The sequence below is a fragment of the Trypanosoma theileri genome (genome assembly GCF_002087225.1).
Source record: "Trypanosoma theileri isolate Edinburgh chromosome Unknown TM35_Tth_16_V1, whole genome shotgun sequence".
NCBI classification, from domain to species: domain Eukaryota; phylum Euglenozoa; class Kinetoplastea; order Trypanosomatida; family Trypanosomatidae; genus Trypanosoma; species Trypanosoma theileri.
Window position 1 is genome coordinate 323,579 of NW_021639858.1, and position 20,908 is coordinate 344,486.

The following is a 20,908-nucleotide window of genomic DNA, read 5'->3' on the forward strand; positions in this document are numbered from 1 at the left end:
GTAAACATTTTTTGTTCTACTTTATTTATTTTTTATTTTCTTTGGTTGGTCTCTTTTTTTTTTTTTTGATTTTTTTTTGTTGTTGTTTTTCTTACTGGCTCTCCGCTTTTGTTTCTAATACTCTAAGTGGGGAACAAGAAAAATCAGGAATGATAAATCTTCAAAAATACTCTATGTTGGAGGAAGTACGTTCAAGTACATTCCACCCCTAACACATGTGAATAAACACATGTATACAAATATATATATATATAAAGTGTGTATTTGTGAATGTGTACTTTATGTAAGTGTGTATTTGAGTTCATGCCGGGTGTTGCATATCGTCTCTTCAACACCCATGCTGATTCTTCTCCTTCACTCACATTAACATCACACACAGAGACACACATGTTTACACAAAATAATAATAAATAAATAAATAAAAACAGAGAGAGAGAAAGAGATGTGTATCTATAGGATGTGTTCCACCTCCGTGGTGTCACTATCATCATTATTATCATCATCATCATCATCATCATCATTGCTGCTGCTGCCGTTGTTGTTGCTGTTATGATCGTTAATAGCAATAGCGATGGTTTTAGACCTTCGACGAGATTCCTGCATCTTTGCTACACGTTCCGTTTGTTTGATGAGTTTTCGCATTCGTCTAGCCACTAACACAGAGTGTTCTAATGATCCCTTTAGTGGCCCTGCAACTTGTACACTTCCACTATCTCTCCCAGTAGCCATACTGTTCTTCTCACTTTCCTTTAGCGTGGCTCCACGAAGTAAATGACTTAATGAAGCCCCTCGTCGACGTAAATGATAAATAGTATCATTACATCGCTTCCATGATGAAACAGGATAATTATCCGTTGGCCCTACAGACTCCACCGTGGGAAGACTGGAATCAAAGGCCACACATTCCGCATTCGCCACCACCATGTTTGGTGTAAAGGAAGAAATACTAAGCTGCTCCGGGTTACGCACACGACTCATCGCAACATAAAGAAGATGTTCACAAGGCCACATACGGGATAATTCAAGATGTACACGACCTACTAAAGTGAGTCCCTGTACTTTATGCACCGTGAACGCATACGCCAGTGTGAGTGGGAGTGCCACACTGCTGAGTGTGTAGTAGTTTGTAATTGGCCCACCGCCCACAGTGAACTCCCACGGGGGAACTGTGATGATCTCACCACTGTGGAACTTCACTACAGGCAGTAGGGGAACTTGCATTCCACATTCCGTCATACAATAAATACGGTATCGTTCTACACAGTTATCAACACGTTCACTGCGAAGGAAACCAGGAATATTATCAAGAGAACATTCTACAAAATCTATTACGGTACCAATACTTCCATTCACTAAACGTGAATTTAAGTTTGCTCGTAATAGTACACGACATCCTTTTTTAAATGTTATAGGTTGCGCAATAGGATGTTTGGACATGAGTTTCTGCAAGTATTCTTCACTTTCAGGTGTATGTAGTCCATCAGCGTTGGGTAAAATTTCAGTTACTACTGCTCCAAGTTCCAAATCATTAATTAATCCTGCAACTTCTAGAAATCGTTCACGCATCGCATCACGCCATGCCGCACTTTCACCTGGTGGAAGACAAACTCGCATAGCGTGACCATCTTCATACACACGATAGAGACTAAGCAATGAGGCTTTAGGGAGATCAAGTGTTGCTTGCAATAATGAACGTATATGTCGTGAGAATTCTTCTTCATTAAATCCAGATTCGGTACGAAGGAGAACTGTAACTGTAGAGTCACATCTTAATGCTGTAATACCTGTCTCTGGTGTTAACATAATGGCATCACCAGGAAGTCGTTCTAATTCCTTATCATTAGCAATTTGTACTTCTTTATTTGTAGGAAGTAGATTTACCGCTGATTCTACCATTGTACCTGGTGGAAGCTGTTGTACACTTTCCATAAGAGTTTCCGGAACTACACCCACTCGCATTTGCTGTAGCGCTTCAGCAAATAATTTATCGGAAGCTTGTCGTACTTGTACACCAAGACGAACTTTAACAAAAACATTTTGAAATAGTTTTGAAGATAAAATAGATGCCTCATTAATTACACCAAGTTGAAGGAAATCACCACAAAGAATAATTTGAACTCCACCAAAAGGAAGATCTGGTGTTCCTGCTTCTTCTCTTAAGACACGATCAAATTCCTCAAATAATTTCTTAGATAACATCGATACTTCATCAATAATAATAACATCATAGTCAAGTAATTGATTCTTGCGTAAAAAATCCCCTTGTGAAGTTACACCCAAACTGTGATGAAAGGTTGAACCTCCAATATGACATCCAGCCACACCTGTTGTGGCAGTCATCGCCACTCGCAGTCGTTCTGCTTGCATGCGTTGATGAATAACTCGCAATAAAACTGTTTTTCCTGTTCCAGCACTTCCTCCAATGTATAGTAAATGACCTTTAAGAGCGAGATTAATAACTCTTTCTTGTTCTTCATTCAGTTCAACACTTTCCAATTCATCCATTACACTTTGAAATTTACTCGTCTCCGTAGTTTCACCAACTGTATTAATAATGGTAGAATAATGTCCCTTTGTCAAGTTGTTGATTTTAACCTGAATCATTTGTTGAATTGCATCTGCTGGATCTGGAATATTTCGGCTGCGCATAATTACACCAAGGGCTCGAATAATTGAAATAGGCCAATTTGCCGGAAGAGAAGCTGTTCCTTCTCGCATTTTTTGTGCGAGTTGATTAAGTACATCAGGTTTTTCAACATATACTTGACGTTTCTCATTAATACCAAATCCAATACTTTTCAAGCAGAGAACAGATGGAGATGTCTCAGATGTCATACGACCTATTAGCGCATTATAAACCAAAGTTGAGTTTGTAGGTTCATATATTTTATTTGTTTGCGGTGGAAGTTTCTCAAGATTTCGTTTAACTACTTTCTTGGGTTCTATTTGATGATCAGTACTCCCTTTCTTTATTACAGGTGGCGTCACTCCTTTTTGCAGGTTTGCCAATGGAGTTCCTGGTGGTGGTGGTGGTGGTAGACTTTCCTTTGCTCCCGTCATCATCTCAGAAGAAAGATTACTTGCTGTCGTAATAGATTTTTTTCCATATTTTTTCGTGTTATTTTTTACGTTATTTCTTACAGTTTTTGGTTGTTTTTCACCTATGAGACGACGAGAACAAAAAAGAGGACAAGTACTACCAACAAGCGTTGTGGTTCTTGTTGATCTTATTATTGTTGTTGCCGTCGATGGATGAGAGATTCCCATAGACCCGCCACATCCAGAAAGTGAAGTTGCAAACATCCCACCAACATTCGCTACTGGTAAAAGTAGACGACGGAGCATTTGAGAACTATCAGCTACCACTACCAAATAAGCGTTTGTATGTAATTAAAATTATTTATATATATATAAAAAAAAGGGAGATAAAATTAGTGCTCTATAATGAAAGGTAGGCGATTTTTTTTTTTTTTTTTTTTTTTGTATTATCACCACCTTTTTTTTTTTTACCGCCTTCTTTCCCACTATACGTACTCCTCTACTACTAACGCAGTGGGGAGGCCTCTATGCCCTAGATAGGAAGAAGAAAAAAAAGAAAGAAAAAAAGAGAGTAATAATAGAGTTTTTTTTTTCCTCTTTTTTCTACACATTTCTACTTCACAATATTATATAGTATGTTCAAAACTAGAGTAACATTCATGCGTTAATCCTCATCCCCTTCTTTTTCTTTTTTTTTTCTTCCAGTGTTTCACAGGCATACAGACAAATACAAACAAGGAGAAAAAAAAAAAAACAAATACATATAAACATGCACTCTTCTCCATCATGGCAAGACATAAAAGAAATATTCATCTATGATTACCTCCACACATAAAATGCAAGGATGGTAAATGAAATACCGAGAAAAAACTAACTAACTAAATTAAGCGTAAAAACAATCCAAAGATCAGTAACAAGAAGAAATAACCAATATAAACAAAAAACATAGAAGCATAGTTAGTGGCTATATATATATATATATATATATATAACCACTAAATAACTTCTTGTATAATGTCCACATTTTTCTTTAGCGTAGTCTTTTGCCTTTTTGCATTATCCCCATTATTTTCTTCCATTTCTCTTTCCTTCTCCTGTTGCCACTGCCGCCGTTTTACCTCAGCTCTAAGTTTCTCCCGAAGGGAGGCTTTACGTCTACCTGGTGTACGACGCCATGTAGACTGGAAAAAGTGTGGCAGAACCTTCACTTTCTCAACAGTGGGTAAGGAATCATCAAATAGTAAACATTCTGTTGCACAACGTACTAAATCATTTTGGAATGATGAAACGGTCAACTGCTCCGGGTTACGCACACGACTCATCGCAACATAAAGAAGATGTTCACAAGGCCACATACGGGATAATTCAAGGTGTACACGACCTACTAAAGTGAGTCCCTGTACTTTATGCACCGTGAACGCATACGCTAGACTGAGCGGAAGCGCTACGATGCCCATATGATAGTGATTTGTATTGGAGAGTCCTCCCACAGTAAATGTTGTGGGAGGCACGACAACAATTTTTCCTCCACCAAAATCAACTTCTGGTGCCAGTGCGGCATCAAATCCATGTTCGTACAATAGAGAGTCAATATATGCTTCCATGGCTTCCAGTCGTGCGGGTGTGGCGAGGTGACGTGGTAGTTTCCCTGGACGAAGTTCTGTAAATCCAACAACGACGCCGATACTTCCATTGACGAGTTCCGATGTGAGATTCGTGCGGAGCATCACGCGGGCGCCTCTTTTAAGTCGCAGTGGGGCCGCCATCGGGGCATGAGCGGCTTGGCGTGTGAGTGTGTGTTCATCGGCGTCTGTGTGGAGGCCGTTGGGGGATGTGATGATCTCCCGCAGTGAAACGCCGAGACCATGTGCTGGCAGCCACGACTCAAGTGAGCGGAGATGGGCGGCAAGTCCCGCCTCATCCTTTTCATTCATCTCCGCTGGAATACGAACGCGAAAAGCAAAGGCGTCTACAAATAGTTTATACAGAACAATATGTCGTTGACCAAGCAGGGAGAGAGTTAAGGTGGAAGCATGTGGTACTTTACTAACATATTCAAGAACATACTGCTCCAAAATAAGGGTTAGTTTATCTATATTAGATGATATATTCATACTCTCATCCTGAATTTGTAACATGTAAGTAGCAGACCAACGACCCGCCAAAGTTGGAGAACAAAGGTGAGATGGAAATACCGCTAACTCTCCATGTAATTTATCCAATTCTCTCTGATTAATGGCATCAACCTCTTTATTTGTAGGAAGCAATTTTACAGCACCTTCACCTTTATCTTTCATAGCTTTTGCACTCTCAGCAGGTGACAAAAATGTAACAGTATCTTGTAAATCATGTGGAACAACACCTCGACGAAGTTCTTGTAGTTGTTGTACAAATAGACTATTTCCTACTTGACGTACCACATGTTGTAACTTGAGCATTGCAAAGTGTCGTCTAAATATTGAGGAATGAACAAGTGGAGTTGAAGCGATTGCCCCTAATTGAAGAAAATCTCCACATAATATAATCTGTACTCCACCAAAAGGTAAATCCACACCATTAGCTCGACGTAATTGATATTCAAGAGATTCAAACAACTCTTTTGATAACATTGAAACTTCATCTACAATAATTACATCATATGCTCGTAATTCTGCACGTCGCATAAATTCTCCATAAATATTTACTCCAAAACTATGATGAAGTGTAGTACCACCTACTCGTGTCGCTGCAATACCTGTTGTTGCAGTTACAGCAACAGATAAACCCCGATTCATAAGTTCTTGTTTAATAACACGAATTAAAAGTGATTTACCTGTACCAGCACCTCCACCAATATATGTATTATATCCCTCCAGTACAAAATCTACCACTTGTTGTTGTTCATTATTTAAATCACAATACCTTAACAATCGTTCCTGGAATGTCATGTTAACATTGTATCTACCACTTTCAACTGGTGTACCATCACCACTAGACGTATTTGTGTTATCTTCTACAACACCAGCATTAGGACGACTTTTAATACGTTCATACTGTGTTTTCAACAACTCTTGAACCTTAGAAACAGCTTCATCTTTATCTTTTGAACGTAAAAGAATATAATAAAGTTGCTGATAAATGGTACTACGCCATGATTGTGGCCAACTCACCTCCTTTGCGATAAGTTTTACGCGTAATTCATCAAGGGCATCAGGAGATACTACATCAAGTTCCTGCGTATCGTGACGTACACCAATTCCCAGAATTCCAAGAGCACGTATACTTGAGGCAGAATGTTTTACAACACGATGTGTAAAAATATTGTAGATAAGGATATTATTATCTCTATTACTAGTCCCACTGCTTATAGAATGAGGAAATGGAGGTGCATTTACAAATACTGATAGTTTATTTTCCTCTTTTACTCCACTTGAGTAATTGTTAGGCTCCTTTTCTTCCTCAAATTTCTGGTCATTCCTCACATTCTCTGTATTAATTTCTTCCTTCAAATTTCCCAAGGGTTCTATATGAGAGGACGAACAGTTTCCACTTGAAATTTTAGCAACCATTCTAGTTTCACTGTTCATAATTGCTTTTCTTCTTAACTGTGTACTGATTACAGTAGTAGCACCAACAGAATAACGATCAGAACGCCTGGCTAAACAAATTAACCTTGGTCTATCCTTTTTATATTGTTGCTGTTCCTGTTTTTGCTTTTCCTCCTGTTGAGAATCCTGCACCGACAGTACTGAAGAAGATGCGATTTCACATCTTTCATTATCTGCCCCGCCTGTTCCACTTGTCATGAAACCACGACACTGATACCACAGTGGTAAGGCACCAAACGCCATAGAAGATGCAACTTGTTCTCCTTGTAGCCTTTGCTTCTGTTTATTATAATAATGATGATGATAACAGAAGCGCACAGCACCACTCCCAAACCCTCTTGGTACCCTTCTCGCCAGAGGAGGGGTATGGAAGGAGAGAACAACATGAGCAAGAGACGTTGACGCATGTGGTAACAGCGACGGCGACGGCGACAATAACAAAGAAGACGTTAACACGGGACAGTTAAAAGCATCGTGCAACGTTTTATCCTGAAAAGGTAATAGGTTTACAATACGCACCAGTGAACTGGCGTAATTCGAAAATATTGCCTTAACTGATATAAAACTAAACATTACAGATACCTTCCTTTCTTTTTTTTTTATTCTTTTCGTTTTTTTTTTTTCGCTTTATTCTGCCCCTTTTTCCCACTTTTTCTTTGATATAATCTCTCTCTCTTTCTCTCAAGTTATTCTCCCGAATAATTCTCCTCCCAAAACCCCTCCTCTATGGCGATGCCTCACAGAATTAAGGCGATCGTTTTATGTTTTCTTTTTTTTTTTTTTTTCTTCTTTAAGGGTACGTTACAAAACTCACCACTCTCGCTTGTTCTTATCACTCCAGTGTGTGTGTGTGTGTGTTTGTGTTTATATACCAACTAATATTTGATCTATTCTTATCAGACTCTATCTAAAGAAAAACTCTATGTATGGATACTTTCTCCTTACAACAAATCTGGTTGTTAGTACTATTAATAATATTATACTGCGGTCGCAGCGACGGTAAAAGGGGAATCACCCCCTCCAGCCTCCTTCCTGCACCCGAGCGGGTGGTCGTGAAGAGGGGGCCGGAGGAGGACTTGGGGTGCCCCTTTCGTGGCACGAGCGCCCACCCTTCTTTCTTTCCTTCTCTCTTTTTGCTTTTCGGTGGTGTATGTTATTTCTGCTTCTCTGTGTGAAGGGCCCCCACGGGATGAGGCCTCTTGAGGTCCTCTCTCCACTCCGTCACTTTGGCTGTCTCGCAAAGACACCGGCACCGCGGAATGCAAGCGGTAAAAAGGGCTTCCTCTCGTCACTTTTGGTGCGGCGGCCCTTCCGCGTGTGTCTTGTATTCATTATTTCCAATTGTGTATAATTGTTGTTTAAACAACAGTCATAAAGTAAAGAAAGGAAGAAAGAAAGAGAAAAAAAGGGAGGGGGGGGGAAATAGATAACATAGCCAAATGACATTCGAACCAAATGGGAAAGGAAGATGACAAGAATCCTCAATCAGAAATTTCTATTCAATTTTAAAAATCAGGAACACAAATAAATTATGATAAAAAGAATGAAAAAAAAAAAAAAAAAGAAACACTGCCAAAGCCACGAAATATAATGACTCAGAACTAAAAGAAAAAAAATGAAAAAGCCCCGTTTCCCAGTTTAAAAATAAGAAGATACCCAGTTCCCCCTATAAAATAAAAAAAAAGGGTGTGGGCACCAAAAAAAAAAAATACAACAACAACAATACTATTGTTTCGAACCTTTTCTCGGAAATTGCTCTACCATGCAATAATCCAAGACTTATTTAGTTCCGATAGAGACAGCATGATGCTCCGATGCCTGTTCCGCAATTTTCACAGTGTTTTTAATCTGCACAACCACGGCGGCGTCAACAATAAGAGTGGGCATTGAACCACCAGGGTCTGCAGCCGCACATCGTGTGAGACGAACACCCTCCACACCATTCTCGTCCACAGTCTCCTCTGCCAGCACACCAAAGAGAAATACACGTCCACGTGTGTAGTCAGAAGAGATCGGTAACTCCTCCGACGCGTCCTCTGCGACGTGCAAAAACACAGATCCCTGTGAAGGTTTGATGTCTTTGGTAAGGCCAATTGCCTCACATTCATCTGCGCTTGGGTAATAAGATCTGGCCTCACGGGTCACCATATCACGCGCAGCGACACCCATCATAGGAGAAATGAACTTTGTTTGAATCACTTGGACCTCTTTAGAAAGAGTCTTGACAATCTTTTTTTCTTTAATGGTCTTGTCCAGCTTGTTTGCAAGAGTGAGATCATTTAAAACTGCATCCAAATCTTTTAACGTCACATGAGGGATGAAGATGACCGTCTTTACCGCTTTCTTATCGGTCCACGGTGTCGTTGTTGTCCAGAGTGTAACACCACGCTTTGTGGAGTGTAATTTCCAATCACGCAAAAGAAGCTCTTGAACGAAGCGTTTCGCTATTCTGGGAACCTCAGGATCTGTGGAAGGCATTATTAAAATCTCTTTTTTCTTTGTGCTTTTCGCTTTGAATTTTCTCTCCAGAAACAAGGAATAAATTAAAAAAAAAAAAAGAACACGGAAATAATTTTCGACAACAACAACCTTTCCTCATACTTTTTATTTCCTGGGATAACAACTAGAAAGAGCGATACCAGAAAATATAATACCTATAGTAGTAGAGAGTGCGGCAAAAATGACTTGGTTCTTTCGTTACGTCTCATATATACACTAAACTGGTACTTTTTTGAAAAACACTAAGAAAAAAAAAAAAAAACAATAACAATAAAAAAGACCCCAGACGAGAAATGTACCTCATGCAGGCCTTGGCACTGTAGGTGTGGCTACAGGGGACGCACTATGCAGTCTCTTTGCAGCTTCCGCAATTTTCACAGTGTTTTCAATCTGCACAACCACGGCGGCGTCAACAATAAGAGTGGGCATTGAACCACCAGGGTCTGCAGCCGCACATCGTGTGAGACGAACACCCTCCACACCATTCTCGTCCACAGTCTCCTCTGCCAGCACACCAAAGAGAAATACACGTCCACGTGTGTAGTCAGAAGAGATCGGTAACTCCTCCGACGCGTCCTCTGCGACTTGCAAAAACACAGATCCCTGTGAAGGTTTGATATCTTTGGTAAGGCCAATTGCCTCACATTCATCTGCGCTTGGGTAATAAGATATGACCGCACGGGTCACCATATCACGCGCAGCGACACCCATCATAGGAGAAATGAACTTTGTTTGAATCACTTGGACCTCTTTAGAAAGAGTCTTGACAATCTTTTTTTCTTTAATGGTCTTGTCCAGCTTGTTTGCAAGAGTGAGATTATTTAAAACTGCATCCAAATCTTTTAACGTCACATGAGGGATGAAGATGACCGTCTTTACCGCTTTCTTATCGGTCCACGGTGTCGTTGTTGTCCAGAGTGTAACACCACGCTTTGTGGAGTGTAATTTCCAATCACGCAAAAGAAGCTCTTGAACGAAACGTTTCGCTATTCTAAGAACCTCTGAGTTAGTAGTGGGAACTTGCAATGACTCTGTTTTAACATTAGAAGTTTCCTTTTTGCTATCAGACGTTGAAGTTTCTGCCGAAGAAGATACAGTCTGTAAAAGAGGGAAAAAATCTCTTGAATTGACATACGTACGCAACATATTTGGTTTCGGACCCATTTCCCGAAGTAATTTTGCAATTTTTTCAGCCTTTGCTATTTGTTGTTTATTTGCGTGATTTTGGAAACTTGCAGGTATATTTCCTTTAGGATCCACATCGAAACAAAGTCGAAGTGTTAGTGAGTTATCAGCTTCTTCAAGACCCATAATGAGGTAAATATGTGCTGTTGCCCGTTGATGTTGACGTGAAACTAGTGATGGTGGAAGGGGAATTACATCTTCTGGACAATCAATACCACATTGAGCAAAAGCCATTAATTCTTTAACATTTTCTTTTTCAGAATTAAATTTTCGTATACCGAGTTCTTCCTGTTGCTTTGGTGTAAAAAGGTTCGCACAACTAATGCAACTCAGTACTTCCCGTGGTGCCGTACCCCAACCAGGGGACTTATAACGAGTGAGAACAATAAATTCATTCATACCTAGTGGTTTCACAAGTACTCTCCTTGAAAGAAGTGAATCATACTTATAGGCATATGTTGTTTTTTTATCTTCAAATTCAGGATCATCAAGAAATAACTCTTGTAAACTACCTACATTCGCAGAAGGAATATTTGCAGTGATTAATATGGCAGTCTTATGAGAATAGTTGCTTTGTTTTTCCCAAATTACGAGACCATCTGACCGTACTTCTCGTTTTATCCATCCATTAGACTCTGAAGCGAACTCTATAGTTCGTCGAACAATATTAGAAAAAGGACCTTCTGGTGCTATTTCATCAAGAAGGGCTTTTTCACGATCATTCAGAGGAGGTATTACTTGTCTTGCCTTATTCACATCTAAATTTTCCTCTTTTTTTACAGGAGTATCCAACGTTGGTTGAGGAGGAGGAATGACAGTCTCTTCATTACTAGGAACATCAAAGGAAGCAATATGTGAGTGAGATTTCGATTTTTTCAGGAAATTTTTTATTCCGGTATATAAAAGTGATAATATCAGTATTTGTGGAACGATCCTTTCTGTAATATCTTTCCAAATACATCTATGTAAACACAAGGTTATAATATAATCAAGCAGTACTAATGTTGTTAAGGTTAATACAACACGTTGAGGACTTCGCCATCCAAGTAATATTTCTATATTACAAAGTGTTTGCAAACACTGTTTATTTTCGTCGATACTCATTTCTTTACGGCGCCACGGAAACCCTACAACGAGTGTAATAAAAGAGAGAACTGGCCAATACAAGAAACCAGAAAACCAACCAACAGTTAGTACAATCAAATATACGAATGCTTCAATAGGGCGATACCCATACCAGAGACCTATAATTCGAATAAGAAACCTATCGTAGACATCTTGAGTTTGTAACGTCTGTTCAAATTCTTCTTCTAAAGTTTCAGTTTTATCCTGTACACCATTAGAAGTAGGAGTGAGGATTTCTTTTGTGATTTCATTCATCTCTTCATTATTTATCTTTGGTGATACGGTTTCTGCGGCAGCAATGCGTTGAAGAAATACATTCCAATTCTCTTCTGTGAATAGTGTTTTAATACTTGATCGTCTCTTACCTACGAGAGTATTATTACTCTTGTGACTACGCTCTTCCCAAACAGCAATTATTCTTTCCCAATCTTTCATGATATCTGAAAGATTATCAGCGACTGCCAAAACCATTCGAGAAGTTTTGTTCGCATCTTTTCCACTCATCGCCATTTCTTTCGTTGCTTCTGACTCGTAGTCCAGAGGATTAGAGGAACATAAAATACGATATTGTGCAAGATCGGTTACCCGATACATTAATCGATGTCTAAGACGTTTGTTCTTCTCAAGTCCTTCTAATGTACGTTCCTGAACACACAATTGTTTCTCTAAGCCACCAGCGAGAACTCTCCAAGAACGAAAGGAGGTAGAGGGAATTGGTTTTGTGAGAATAGTCATTTTTTTTTTTTTTTTTTTTTTGTTTTTATTCACTTTTCTTTTCTTTGCTCTTTTTTATTTTTTACTCTTTATCATATCGATAGAAAAAGAAGAAAAAAGTAAATAGGAGAAAAACAACAATTACAAAGACCCAATGAATCATAAAAAAAAAAAAAAAAACCACAAATTATTAAACAATAATAAATAATAATAATAATAACATTTAAATAAATCAATAAATACAGAGAACAGTAAACACAGAAAGAGCTAAAAAGAGGCTCCATCCAGAAACTACCGAAATTGATCAACTATACATCATTTCCATTTATGACCCCGGTAAACACAGAGGGTTTAAAATAAACATTAATAATAATAATAATAATAATAACAAGAAAAAATGAAACAGATAACATTCCATAAAGAAAAAAAGTTTGGTACATTAGCGGAGATTTTGGTATATTTCAAGAAACAAAAAGCAAAAAAGCAAAAAACAAAAAAACAGAAAGAGAAAGAGAAAAAGAAAAAAAAAAAAAAAAAACAGTGTCAACCATTCTTAGCTTGCCGATTCTGGTTTCGACTGTCTCTTTTCATTCGACATAATACTTGCCAGTACATCATTTCGGTGAGATAATGGTCGCAGTAATCCACGGCGCAGGAATGTTTCCATTCTCTGATCAAATGGAATGAGGGGATTTGGTTGTTTAAAGTGGCATAATACACAAAGGAAGTCTACAAACCCATCATACAGTAATACACAAAATTCTTTATTTCTCCCTGTAAGCATTGGCTGATCAGAGTTAGGATCAAGGATACTCACATTACCACGACGACGTTGGACTGGCATATCACGTGGTCGAGCATCTTGCTCACGGCGTTTTTCTTCTCGAAGAGCCTCTTCAGACTTTTTATTAACACTAAAAGGTTGAAAAAGTTCATAAATTAAATTCTGTGAGATCTCTGTACTTGTTAACATTGCATCACGTAACATATGTAGTAATTGTTCTCGCTCCATTCCAGAAACACCACATACTTCTTTACAATAGGAATGAAAGATTGTCATTAATGCCTTATTATAACGTATTAATACTTGTTCCGTCTTAATACTTGATCGGATACCTCTCACAATAACTAAAGGATCTTCCAAACCACAAGATAACAATTTGGGTGCAACAAGTTTGAAAATAAGTTGTGAAAGACCATCTCCAAGCCATGTAATACTTTCAGTACTTCCATCTGTATTTGGATCCAGTGGTGGAAACATTTCATGAGTTAATAATACCACTGCGGCGAGGAAATCAGGATAATAAAGTTCATTGACAAATAATGGTAATGGTTGGGAATTCCATTCATCCATATGTAATTCTGTTACTTTAGATTCTTTTCGTGTTTCCATTAATGTAGTTGCTACAGAATAGAAAATACTTGTTAATTGTTCTAAATCCACTCGAGATCCTTCAGGATCATCAGGAATAACAAGACCAGTGTCAATCCATAATAATCGCCAACCACCAAGATCAAGTGATGGCATTGCACAAGAACTTGAAAGAGTACTACGTCTAAGAAATAATTGTAAAAGATCATTTCCACAATTTCCAAATGCTTTCATTAAGTATGATTTATCCATTTCAGTAAAGTAACCTTCATTACGCCATTCATCATCATGCCAAGCATTATCACGTTTCATAGTTCCATTCTCAATAGCCTGACGAATTACCCCTTCACGCTGATGGAAAACTTTCTTTATACATGGCATATCCACTGCAAATACCCAATCTCCTTCACGTTCTAATCCAACTTGTAAGGCAGAAGGAGATGCACGTCGTCCAGTAAAAATACCACGACTTAAACTACTATATGTGTTTACGGGTACTAAACAAGAAACTATAATATGCCAACGATGAACTTCAAGTGAACGATGTAATGCAACACCCAATGCTCCAAGCATTTGGGCTAATTCTGGAGAATCAAATGCCACACTTGGCCAAAAATTACCACGTAAAATAAAAGGATGAGCCATAGTACTAATTAATGGTTGACAATATTTTAAAAATAATTGCCAAGGACTACGTTCTTCTTCTTCTAATTGTGATAGAAGTTCTCGAGTTATAGGTGTATCACTAGATTCTGTTTTTTCTGTTGTTTCTTCCTTTCCTCCTTCTTCTGATAAACTCGCTCCACCACTGTGTTGTTGACGTAAATAGGTACCATTGCTAAGAAGATATAACATAGCCTCACGTTCAACCATTGCACTTTGTTTTGCCTTGTGGTTAAATGGATGTGCAAAGCGTACATAAAGGAGAGAGATAAGAGTAATAGCTGCACTACGATCTCCTCTTGCCAAAGCATAAGGATCCACTACTTCCATCATCTCTACACGATCTGCAGCTGGTGGAAGAGTCATCTCAGTTGCCTTTATTGCGGCTTCTCGAATACGATTCATACGTTTTTGTATATATTCATCTCCCAATTGTTCTGGTCCTTCTATTAATTCTGTTGCAAACTGTAACAAAAGAGACATACGCCCTGATGGTTTTAAATTAAGAAGATCACCAAAACATTCAGAATAGGTTGGAAAAGGAGCTTCTAATTGAACATTATGCTGCATTAATAATTGTCGTCGCTGTTCTGTAAAATCCAAATTTTCAGAAAGTCTTTTACCCGTCCCTTCTATAGTTGTATGCGCTACCGCCGTTTTATTTTGGTAACGTGGTAAGGCGAGATAAAAGAGTAAACGGCTTATGAGTACACCACTACGCACTTCCTCTGAAAAGTTATGAAATCGAGTTGAGAGAGCTCCACCTTTCAAATCATCAAGAGATTCCAAATCATCAAGACAATTATTTGCCCAATCACGTAATATGGTCTGCGCATCTGGCATATACCGTGTACTGGAGATAACAAGAGGGGCAATCTTTCCAAATAATCGTTCTTCCTCTGCGCCAGGTGCCAATTCCGGTACCTCATCTCCATTATCTCGATCTACTCTCTCATTATCAACAGGAATGACGGCTGATGATAAGTTTGGTGTTGTTGCTGCATCCTCACCGCGTGAAGAAGTTGCATCGCCAGAAGCCAATCGCCGCCCTGTAGGTAAAGTAGTTGTAGAGTGCAGTGGTACAGGAAGACTAATCCTCCGGTTGCTGTTATTACTTATATCGTTAGTTTCCACAGGACTGGTTTTCATATTACGAGCCACACGGCGATCATCACTGTACTCAGAGGCAGTTGTAGAGGCACCACACATTTCACCCACAACTCGCATAACAGTACGTTGCCATGGTCGTTGTTGTTGACAACGTACGCGAGACTTTAACTGTGCAATACGTCTTTCTAGTTCTCGTACATCAAGTTCTCTTTCTTGAACAAGATTACAAAAATGTAATCGTTTTTCTTCAGAGTTAAATAAAGCTTGCTCTAATTCTGTTGCTCTTCCTTTTAGGCTATTATTTTCACGTTCTAGTTTTTGAATAAGACGATTTTGAATAGCAATTTCTTGACGTAGATACCCACTAATTTTTTCCATCTCTTCTAATTTCTGTAACATACCTTCAAAAGTTTCTACAGCACGTTTTTGTAAAGCTGTACCTTCACTAGAGTTATTATTCTCTTGTTTAATAGAAGTCATAAACGTCTGTGGTATAGGTTTCATATCACTTGGTTGCATTCTTTTATTATTAGAATCATCCACATATTCCCATCGTGTCTTTGCCTGTTCCATATCTGTAGGGGAAAAAGAATCTGAATTAATTCCAGACTCTTTAGGAGTCAGTTGTGTCGGTTTTTGTGTAGATGGTAAAGAATCTTCATTCTGTTTTAACTCATCCTCTAATTCTTCTTCCTTCTTCTTTGCCTCACTTATCAAATTCTGTGTTTTCTTTTGCCCTTTTGTATGTTGTGCCGTTTCTGCGAGTTTAATCGCAACAAATTTGTTTTTATCCGGCATTACCACCGATGGAAGAATATCCATACCTTCTGTAAATTCTGGAAAGAATTGCACACGACGGGCGGCATGTTGAGCCCCTGTAAGGAAAGAATTATACTTTCTTTCAATTTCATCAAGTTGAGATTTAAAACGACCTTCTTTTGCAGTAAGTCGCCATTCTCTAAAAGTCTTTTGTAAACGTATGGCATTATGAAGACGTTTAAATATACTTTCCAATCGCATTAATGCCACTCCACGTCTTTTTTCTCCCACCGCACTCTGTCTCCATGTACGCCAAGCCCAACTTTTCATAAATGTTTCTAAATATCGAACATCTTCCTTTGCTTGCACAGTAGCTGTCTTCATACTACGTTGACGAATAAGATTAAGCTGTAGTGAATGTAATTGTTCTACCTGTTCTCCAATAGCTCCAGCTGTTGGAAGTAATTTTTCACTAGGTGTGAAATTTTCGTATACATGAGGTAATAGATACTTAGTAAAAAGTTCCAGGGCCCACGCCATACCTGGAACCATAGATTTTGTCTGATCTAATATACGCCAAAGAAGCGCAACACTAAATGCCGTTTCAGCAGCAAGTAAAGGACGAAAACAACGTTCTTCTGGTAGAGAAACAAGAGGTAAGTATGATGGAATTGCATCATTATAATTGGAAACTCTTTCTCCTGCTTCAATCATCTCTATTTCTGAAGTCAAAAGAAACTGAATATATGTATTACACTGTAAAGAGGATTGAAGTGAAGTATTGGTATCATCTGTATTACTGCATCCTTGACATCGTAATAACATTAAGAAACGTCTATGAACACGATTCATTACAGTCTGAAACAATCGTTCATAAAGTTCTAATGGCATTGAAATTCCACGATCTGATGATGGGAGATTTGCTACTACTGCTTCTGATTCTAATGATATTGCCCCTTTACCAGTTAGAGTTTTTAATCCTGATTTGGTTGTCAATTCTCCATCAAATTCTCCCCATTTACTATATAATTTACCAGGAAAAGTAGTTTTCTGATTTTGCTTTAATTCATGCATAGCCCGTCCTTCTTCCTCTGTGAGAAATTGTTTAAAGCAATCCCACAATGGACCACGTAATTCTTCCTCTACGTTAGCAATAGTATCTTCATTTTGGCGACATGCATTGCGGGTTTCCCACCAAGAGAAGAGTACTCGATTAAGTGATCGTTCCTTTTCCAATCGACGTGCCGCCTCATCTGGTAAAGTAGGAAAACACGAAGATTTTAAGGTAATAGCATTAGCACTAGCAGCAAGTCCTAAACATGGTGTCATTAGTAATTTTTTCTCAGGACGCATAAGTGCTTCATCCTTTGGTAACATATAAGGCGTATGCGTCTCTGGATCATTTGAGAAAACAGGCAAAACATTTGGTTGTCGGTCAAGTGCAGCTTTCAAAAGATGCGCCGCTACCGTTTGGGCGAGTTGTGCACGGTTCTCTGTTTGCTTGTCTGATATATTACTCTGGGTTCCACTTTCACCAGATACCTTTGAATAGATTCGACGTCCAAATCGTAATGCTTTCGCACTGGCCGGACCAGCAATACCTGGTAGTGCGTCACCACTCTTTTTCTTACCACTTTCATTATCTGCAAACTGTTGCGGCTTCCGTGTGTTATTGTTTGGTATGGAGCCCTTAGAAGTTGTCGTAGTAGTCGTCGTAGTTGTTGTTGCTGTGGTTGTCACTGTGGTGGTTGCTGGGTTCGTAGAGGAAATGAGTGGTTGAGGCGTTGAGGCGCCGGAATTAACGGATTTCCATTGCTGTTGCCGATGGGTTACACGGCTCATTGCTTACGCTTAACAGGGAAAACATAGAGAGAGAGAGAGAGAAAGAGAAGTAAAAGCAACAACAAAAAAGGAAAAAAAAAAAAGAAAGAGAAAAGAGAGTGAAATAGAGAAAGAGAAAGAGAGGAAGAGAATAGTATCAAGTAGTATTACATCTTACTTTTCATTCCTATTGATACAACTAATACGAAATGTACAAACCAACAACCGCACACGCACAAACACAAACAATCAAGCAAAGAAAAAAAAAAAAAAAACATCAGCAGGTATATTATTATATGACCCATCAAGCAATTCTTACTGGAAAAAATCCAAATATACGCTGTGCAATGATGTATCCAACTACAACTATAAAAAGAACCAGAGATGCACGAAGTATAAGATCATCTGTAGATTTCACTGATAAAAGTTTTCGTACTAGTAACTGTGCCATTTCTACTGTTGCATTTACATCTTGTAAAGAAGTCTGCAGTACCTCCAGTGACTCTGAACTTCCCGCAAGTTCATCTAAAGCTCCTTGCACTTTTCGAAGTTCAACATTTAATAACGATCGTGTGTGTAGTAGTGAGCGGAGTGCATTGGCGGTGTCTGCAGCCCCGTCAGAGCCACTTGTCTCCGCCGCCGCAACGGCTAGTGGAATGGCACGACGAATAGCCGCCCTATGACTCTCCAACTGCACGAATAGAGCCGTGGGCACCGGACTGAGTGAAGATCCCGCATGTGATTGATGTAGATGTAGTTGTTGTTTTTCTTTTACGGTTGCGAGTAACTTCGCTACACGTTGGGCGGTGGCGATGGCGAGAACGAGTGCGCCGTGTGTGCGTTGGCTGCGACTCTCCTGATGTGATTTCAGTGCGCGGTTGAGATCGGTGATCACAACAGCCGCTCTCTTTTCGAGTGCGGTGATAAACTCCAGCGATAGGCCATCATCCTCCACACTGCTGCTGTTCGAGCCAGCACGATGGAGCATCGCTTCCTATCACTATCACTATCTCTATTGTAATAAAGGAGAGAGTGAAACACAGCAAAAAGAGATATATATATATATATATATATATATATATAGATTGTATGTATAGATGTATATTAAAGGATAAATTATCATGGAGGTTTTTTTTTTCTTTTTTGTTTTTGTTTTTGCTTCCTCTCCCTTATTTACTTGAGTACCGTGCAAACAATCAGTTTCTCCCTCTTATTCTTTTCCCCACTCTATGCGAAATATATATATGTAATAATAATAATAATAATAACGTACAAATACAAAAAAAGAAACTTTTTTTTTCCAATATCCAGAAAAAGTCTATCCGATACCAATGGCACAGAAAACAGTAACAGCAAATAATAAAGAAGGAGAATGACAACAACAAAAAAACAAAAGAAAGAATAAAACGGTTTACCAGTTATCATCACTAATTACTCATTCCCAATAATAGTCTCAGAACTTCTTTTGGTGGTTTCCGTCCTTCAAACATGTCCATGAGAACTTCTATGTCATCACATACACTGCTGTTACTACCCGAGTTCGTTAAGGACATCGAGGAACAACAGCGGTGAACTTTAGTCCCGCTACTGATGCTGCTGTTATAGTTATCATTACTATTCTTATTATTGTCAGTGTTATTACTGTTCCTTCCATCTCCAGCATAATAACACGTCTTCTCCACAGATGGAGGGGAATTGTTTATTCCTTGATCAAATACTGTAGCGGCATACAAACGTTCCTCTAGAAGCGCAACTTTTCGCTGTAGATGCTCTATTAAATGTTGATCATGTTTACGATGGAATGATGTAAATGAATCTGATGAAGAAGGATCTACCAATATGGTAGATACATACGGTTCTGTTGTTGTTTTACTACTCTCAAAAACTAAATTGTTTGGTTCTTCACTAGTACAATTCATCGTAGTTGATGTCAAACACTGTGCACATTCTATATTTGAGGATCGTACATCACATGAGGCAACCAGTCGCTTCAATTCCTGTTGTGATGAAACAATAACACTATCCCCAACAACACTACTAGGAGTACTAGTAGTAGCAGTAGTATTAGTAGAATTCATACAAGCAGAAAAGTTGGACTCTCTCAATACACTTTTCACCTTTTCTCCATTTCCTCTCTCTGGAGAGAAATGGAAATCATTATGATGATGATGATGATGAACACATACATTACAATTATGTGTATACTGTTCTTCTTCTTGTTCTTGTTCTTGTTGTTGTTGTAACCACTGTCTCTCCTGCAGTACACGGCCTACTTCCTTCTCTACTGTACGCATCACATGTTCTCGTGTAACTCGCCGTAGTCGTTCCACAAGACTAAACGCCAAACGTTCATCCACATGTTGTATGTATCTTTCTAATAAACCCAATGTGTATTCCTCCACTGTACGACGACACCCTGTTGACATTCGTCGCTTCTTATCTTTTCTACTTCTGCTTCGTCGTGTTCTCTCACTCTTTGTGAGAACAACAATTTGCTCTGCGGTAGAATTTGTTGGTGTCTCTTGACTAACGTCTACATACATATCTTCATTCCTCCTTTCAATCTCACTCTTATAATCATTTTTCTCGTTCTTGTCGTTATCATTCTTCTTCTTTTTCTTGCTGTTGTTGTTGTCGTCGTTGTTGCTCTTGTTGATATCGTTGTTGTCGCTATTATTTGGTATCAAAGTCTTTCCGAGGGCTTCCCGCAACTGTTTGATCTCCTCCTGCTGCGATAGTGCTTGTGTGGTGAGCTGCGCAATCATGTGCTCATAACGACTTACTGTGGACTCACTCACACTACACTGCAGTGGCATGTGTGTCCTACACTTATACAAAATAATAATAATAATAATAATAATAATAATAATAATAATAATAATAATAATAATAATAATAACAGCAAAGAAATAAAGAAAGAAATAGAGATAGATAAAATAGAAAGAAAGAAAGAAAGAAAGAAAGAAAAAAAAAAAGAGTTTGGGATCCATCTTCTGTGCAGCGTATAGGTACAGCCAAAAAAAAAAAAAAAAAA

The 20,908-nt window shown here is 38.7% G+C and overlaps 7 protein-coding genes across 7 annotated transcripts; all 7 read right to left on the reverse strand.

Moving 5' to 3' along the window:
* Positions 1–450: 450 nt before the first annotated feature.
* On the reverse strand, positions 451–3,345 carry TM35_000162200 (putative PIF1 helicase-like protein; the record flags this gene model as incomplete). The annotated part of the gene is made up of 1 exon (XM_029026092.1): positions 451–3,345. The coding sequence occupies one exon, from the start codon at positions 3,343–3,345 to the stop codon at positions 451–453; it is 2,895 nt and encodes a 964-aa protein (XP_028882648.1).
* Positions 3,346–4,034: 689 nt separating this feature from the next.
* On the reverse strand, positions 4,035–7,199 carry TM35_000162210 (PIF1 helicase-like protein; the record flags this gene model as incomplete). The annotated part of the gene is made up of 1 exon (XM_029026093.1): positions 4,035–7,199. One exon carries the CDS (start codon positions 7,197–7,199, stop codon positions 4,035–4,037), a length of 3,165 nt encoding a protein of 1,054 aa, XP_028882649.1.
* Positions 7,200–8,405: 1,206 nt separating this feature from the next.
* TM35_000162220 (uncharacterized protein) lies at positions 8,406–9,104 on the reverse strand (the record flags this gene model as incomplete). Its single annotated transcript, XM_029026094.1, has 1 exon — positions 8,406–9,104. One exon carries the CDS (start codon positions 9,102–9,104, stop codon positions 8,406–8,408), a length of 699 nt encoding a protein of 232 aa, XP_028882650.1.
* A 321-nt stretch (positions 9,105–9,425) lies between these two features.
* TM35_000162230 (uncharacterized protein) lies at positions 9,426–12,170 on the reverse strand (the record flags this gene model as incomplete). Its single annotated transcript, XM_029026095.1, has 1 exon — positions 9,426–12,170. The coding sequence occupies one exon, from the start codon at positions 12,168–12,170 to the stop codon at positions 9,426–9,428; it is 2,745 nt and encodes a 914-aa protein (XP_028882651.1).
* A 532-nt stretch (positions 12,171–12,702) lies between these two features.
* TM35_000162240 (uncharacterized protein) lies at positions 12,703–17,895 on the reverse strand (the record flags this gene model as incomplete). Its single annotated transcript, XM_029026096.1, has 1 exon — positions 12,703–17,895. One exon carries the CDS (start codon positions 17,893–17,895, stop codon positions 12,703–12,705), a length of 5,193 nt encoding a protein of 1,730 aa, XP_028882652.1.
* A 283-nt stretch (positions 17,896–18,178) lies between these two features.
* On the reverse strand, positions 18,179–18,862 carry TM35_000162250 (uncharacterized protein; the record flags this gene model as incomplete). Its single annotated transcript, XM_029026097.1, has 1 exon — positions 18,179–18,862. The coding sequence occupies one exon, from the start codon at positions 18,860–18,862 to the stop codon at positions 18,179–18,181; it is 684 nt and encodes a 227-aa protein (XP_028882653.1).
* Positions 18,863–19,301: 439 nt separating this feature from the next.
* Positions 19,302–20,690, reverse strand: TM35_000162260 (uncharacterized protein; the record flags this gene model as incomplete). The annotated part of the gene is made up of 1 exon (XM_029026098.1): positions 19,302–20,690. The coding sequence occupies one exon, from the start codon at positions 20,688–20,690 to the stop codon at positions 19,302–19,304; it is 1,389 nt and encodes a 462-aa protein (XP_028882654.1).
* Between the last annotated feature and the right edge of the window lie 218 nt (positions 20,691–20,908).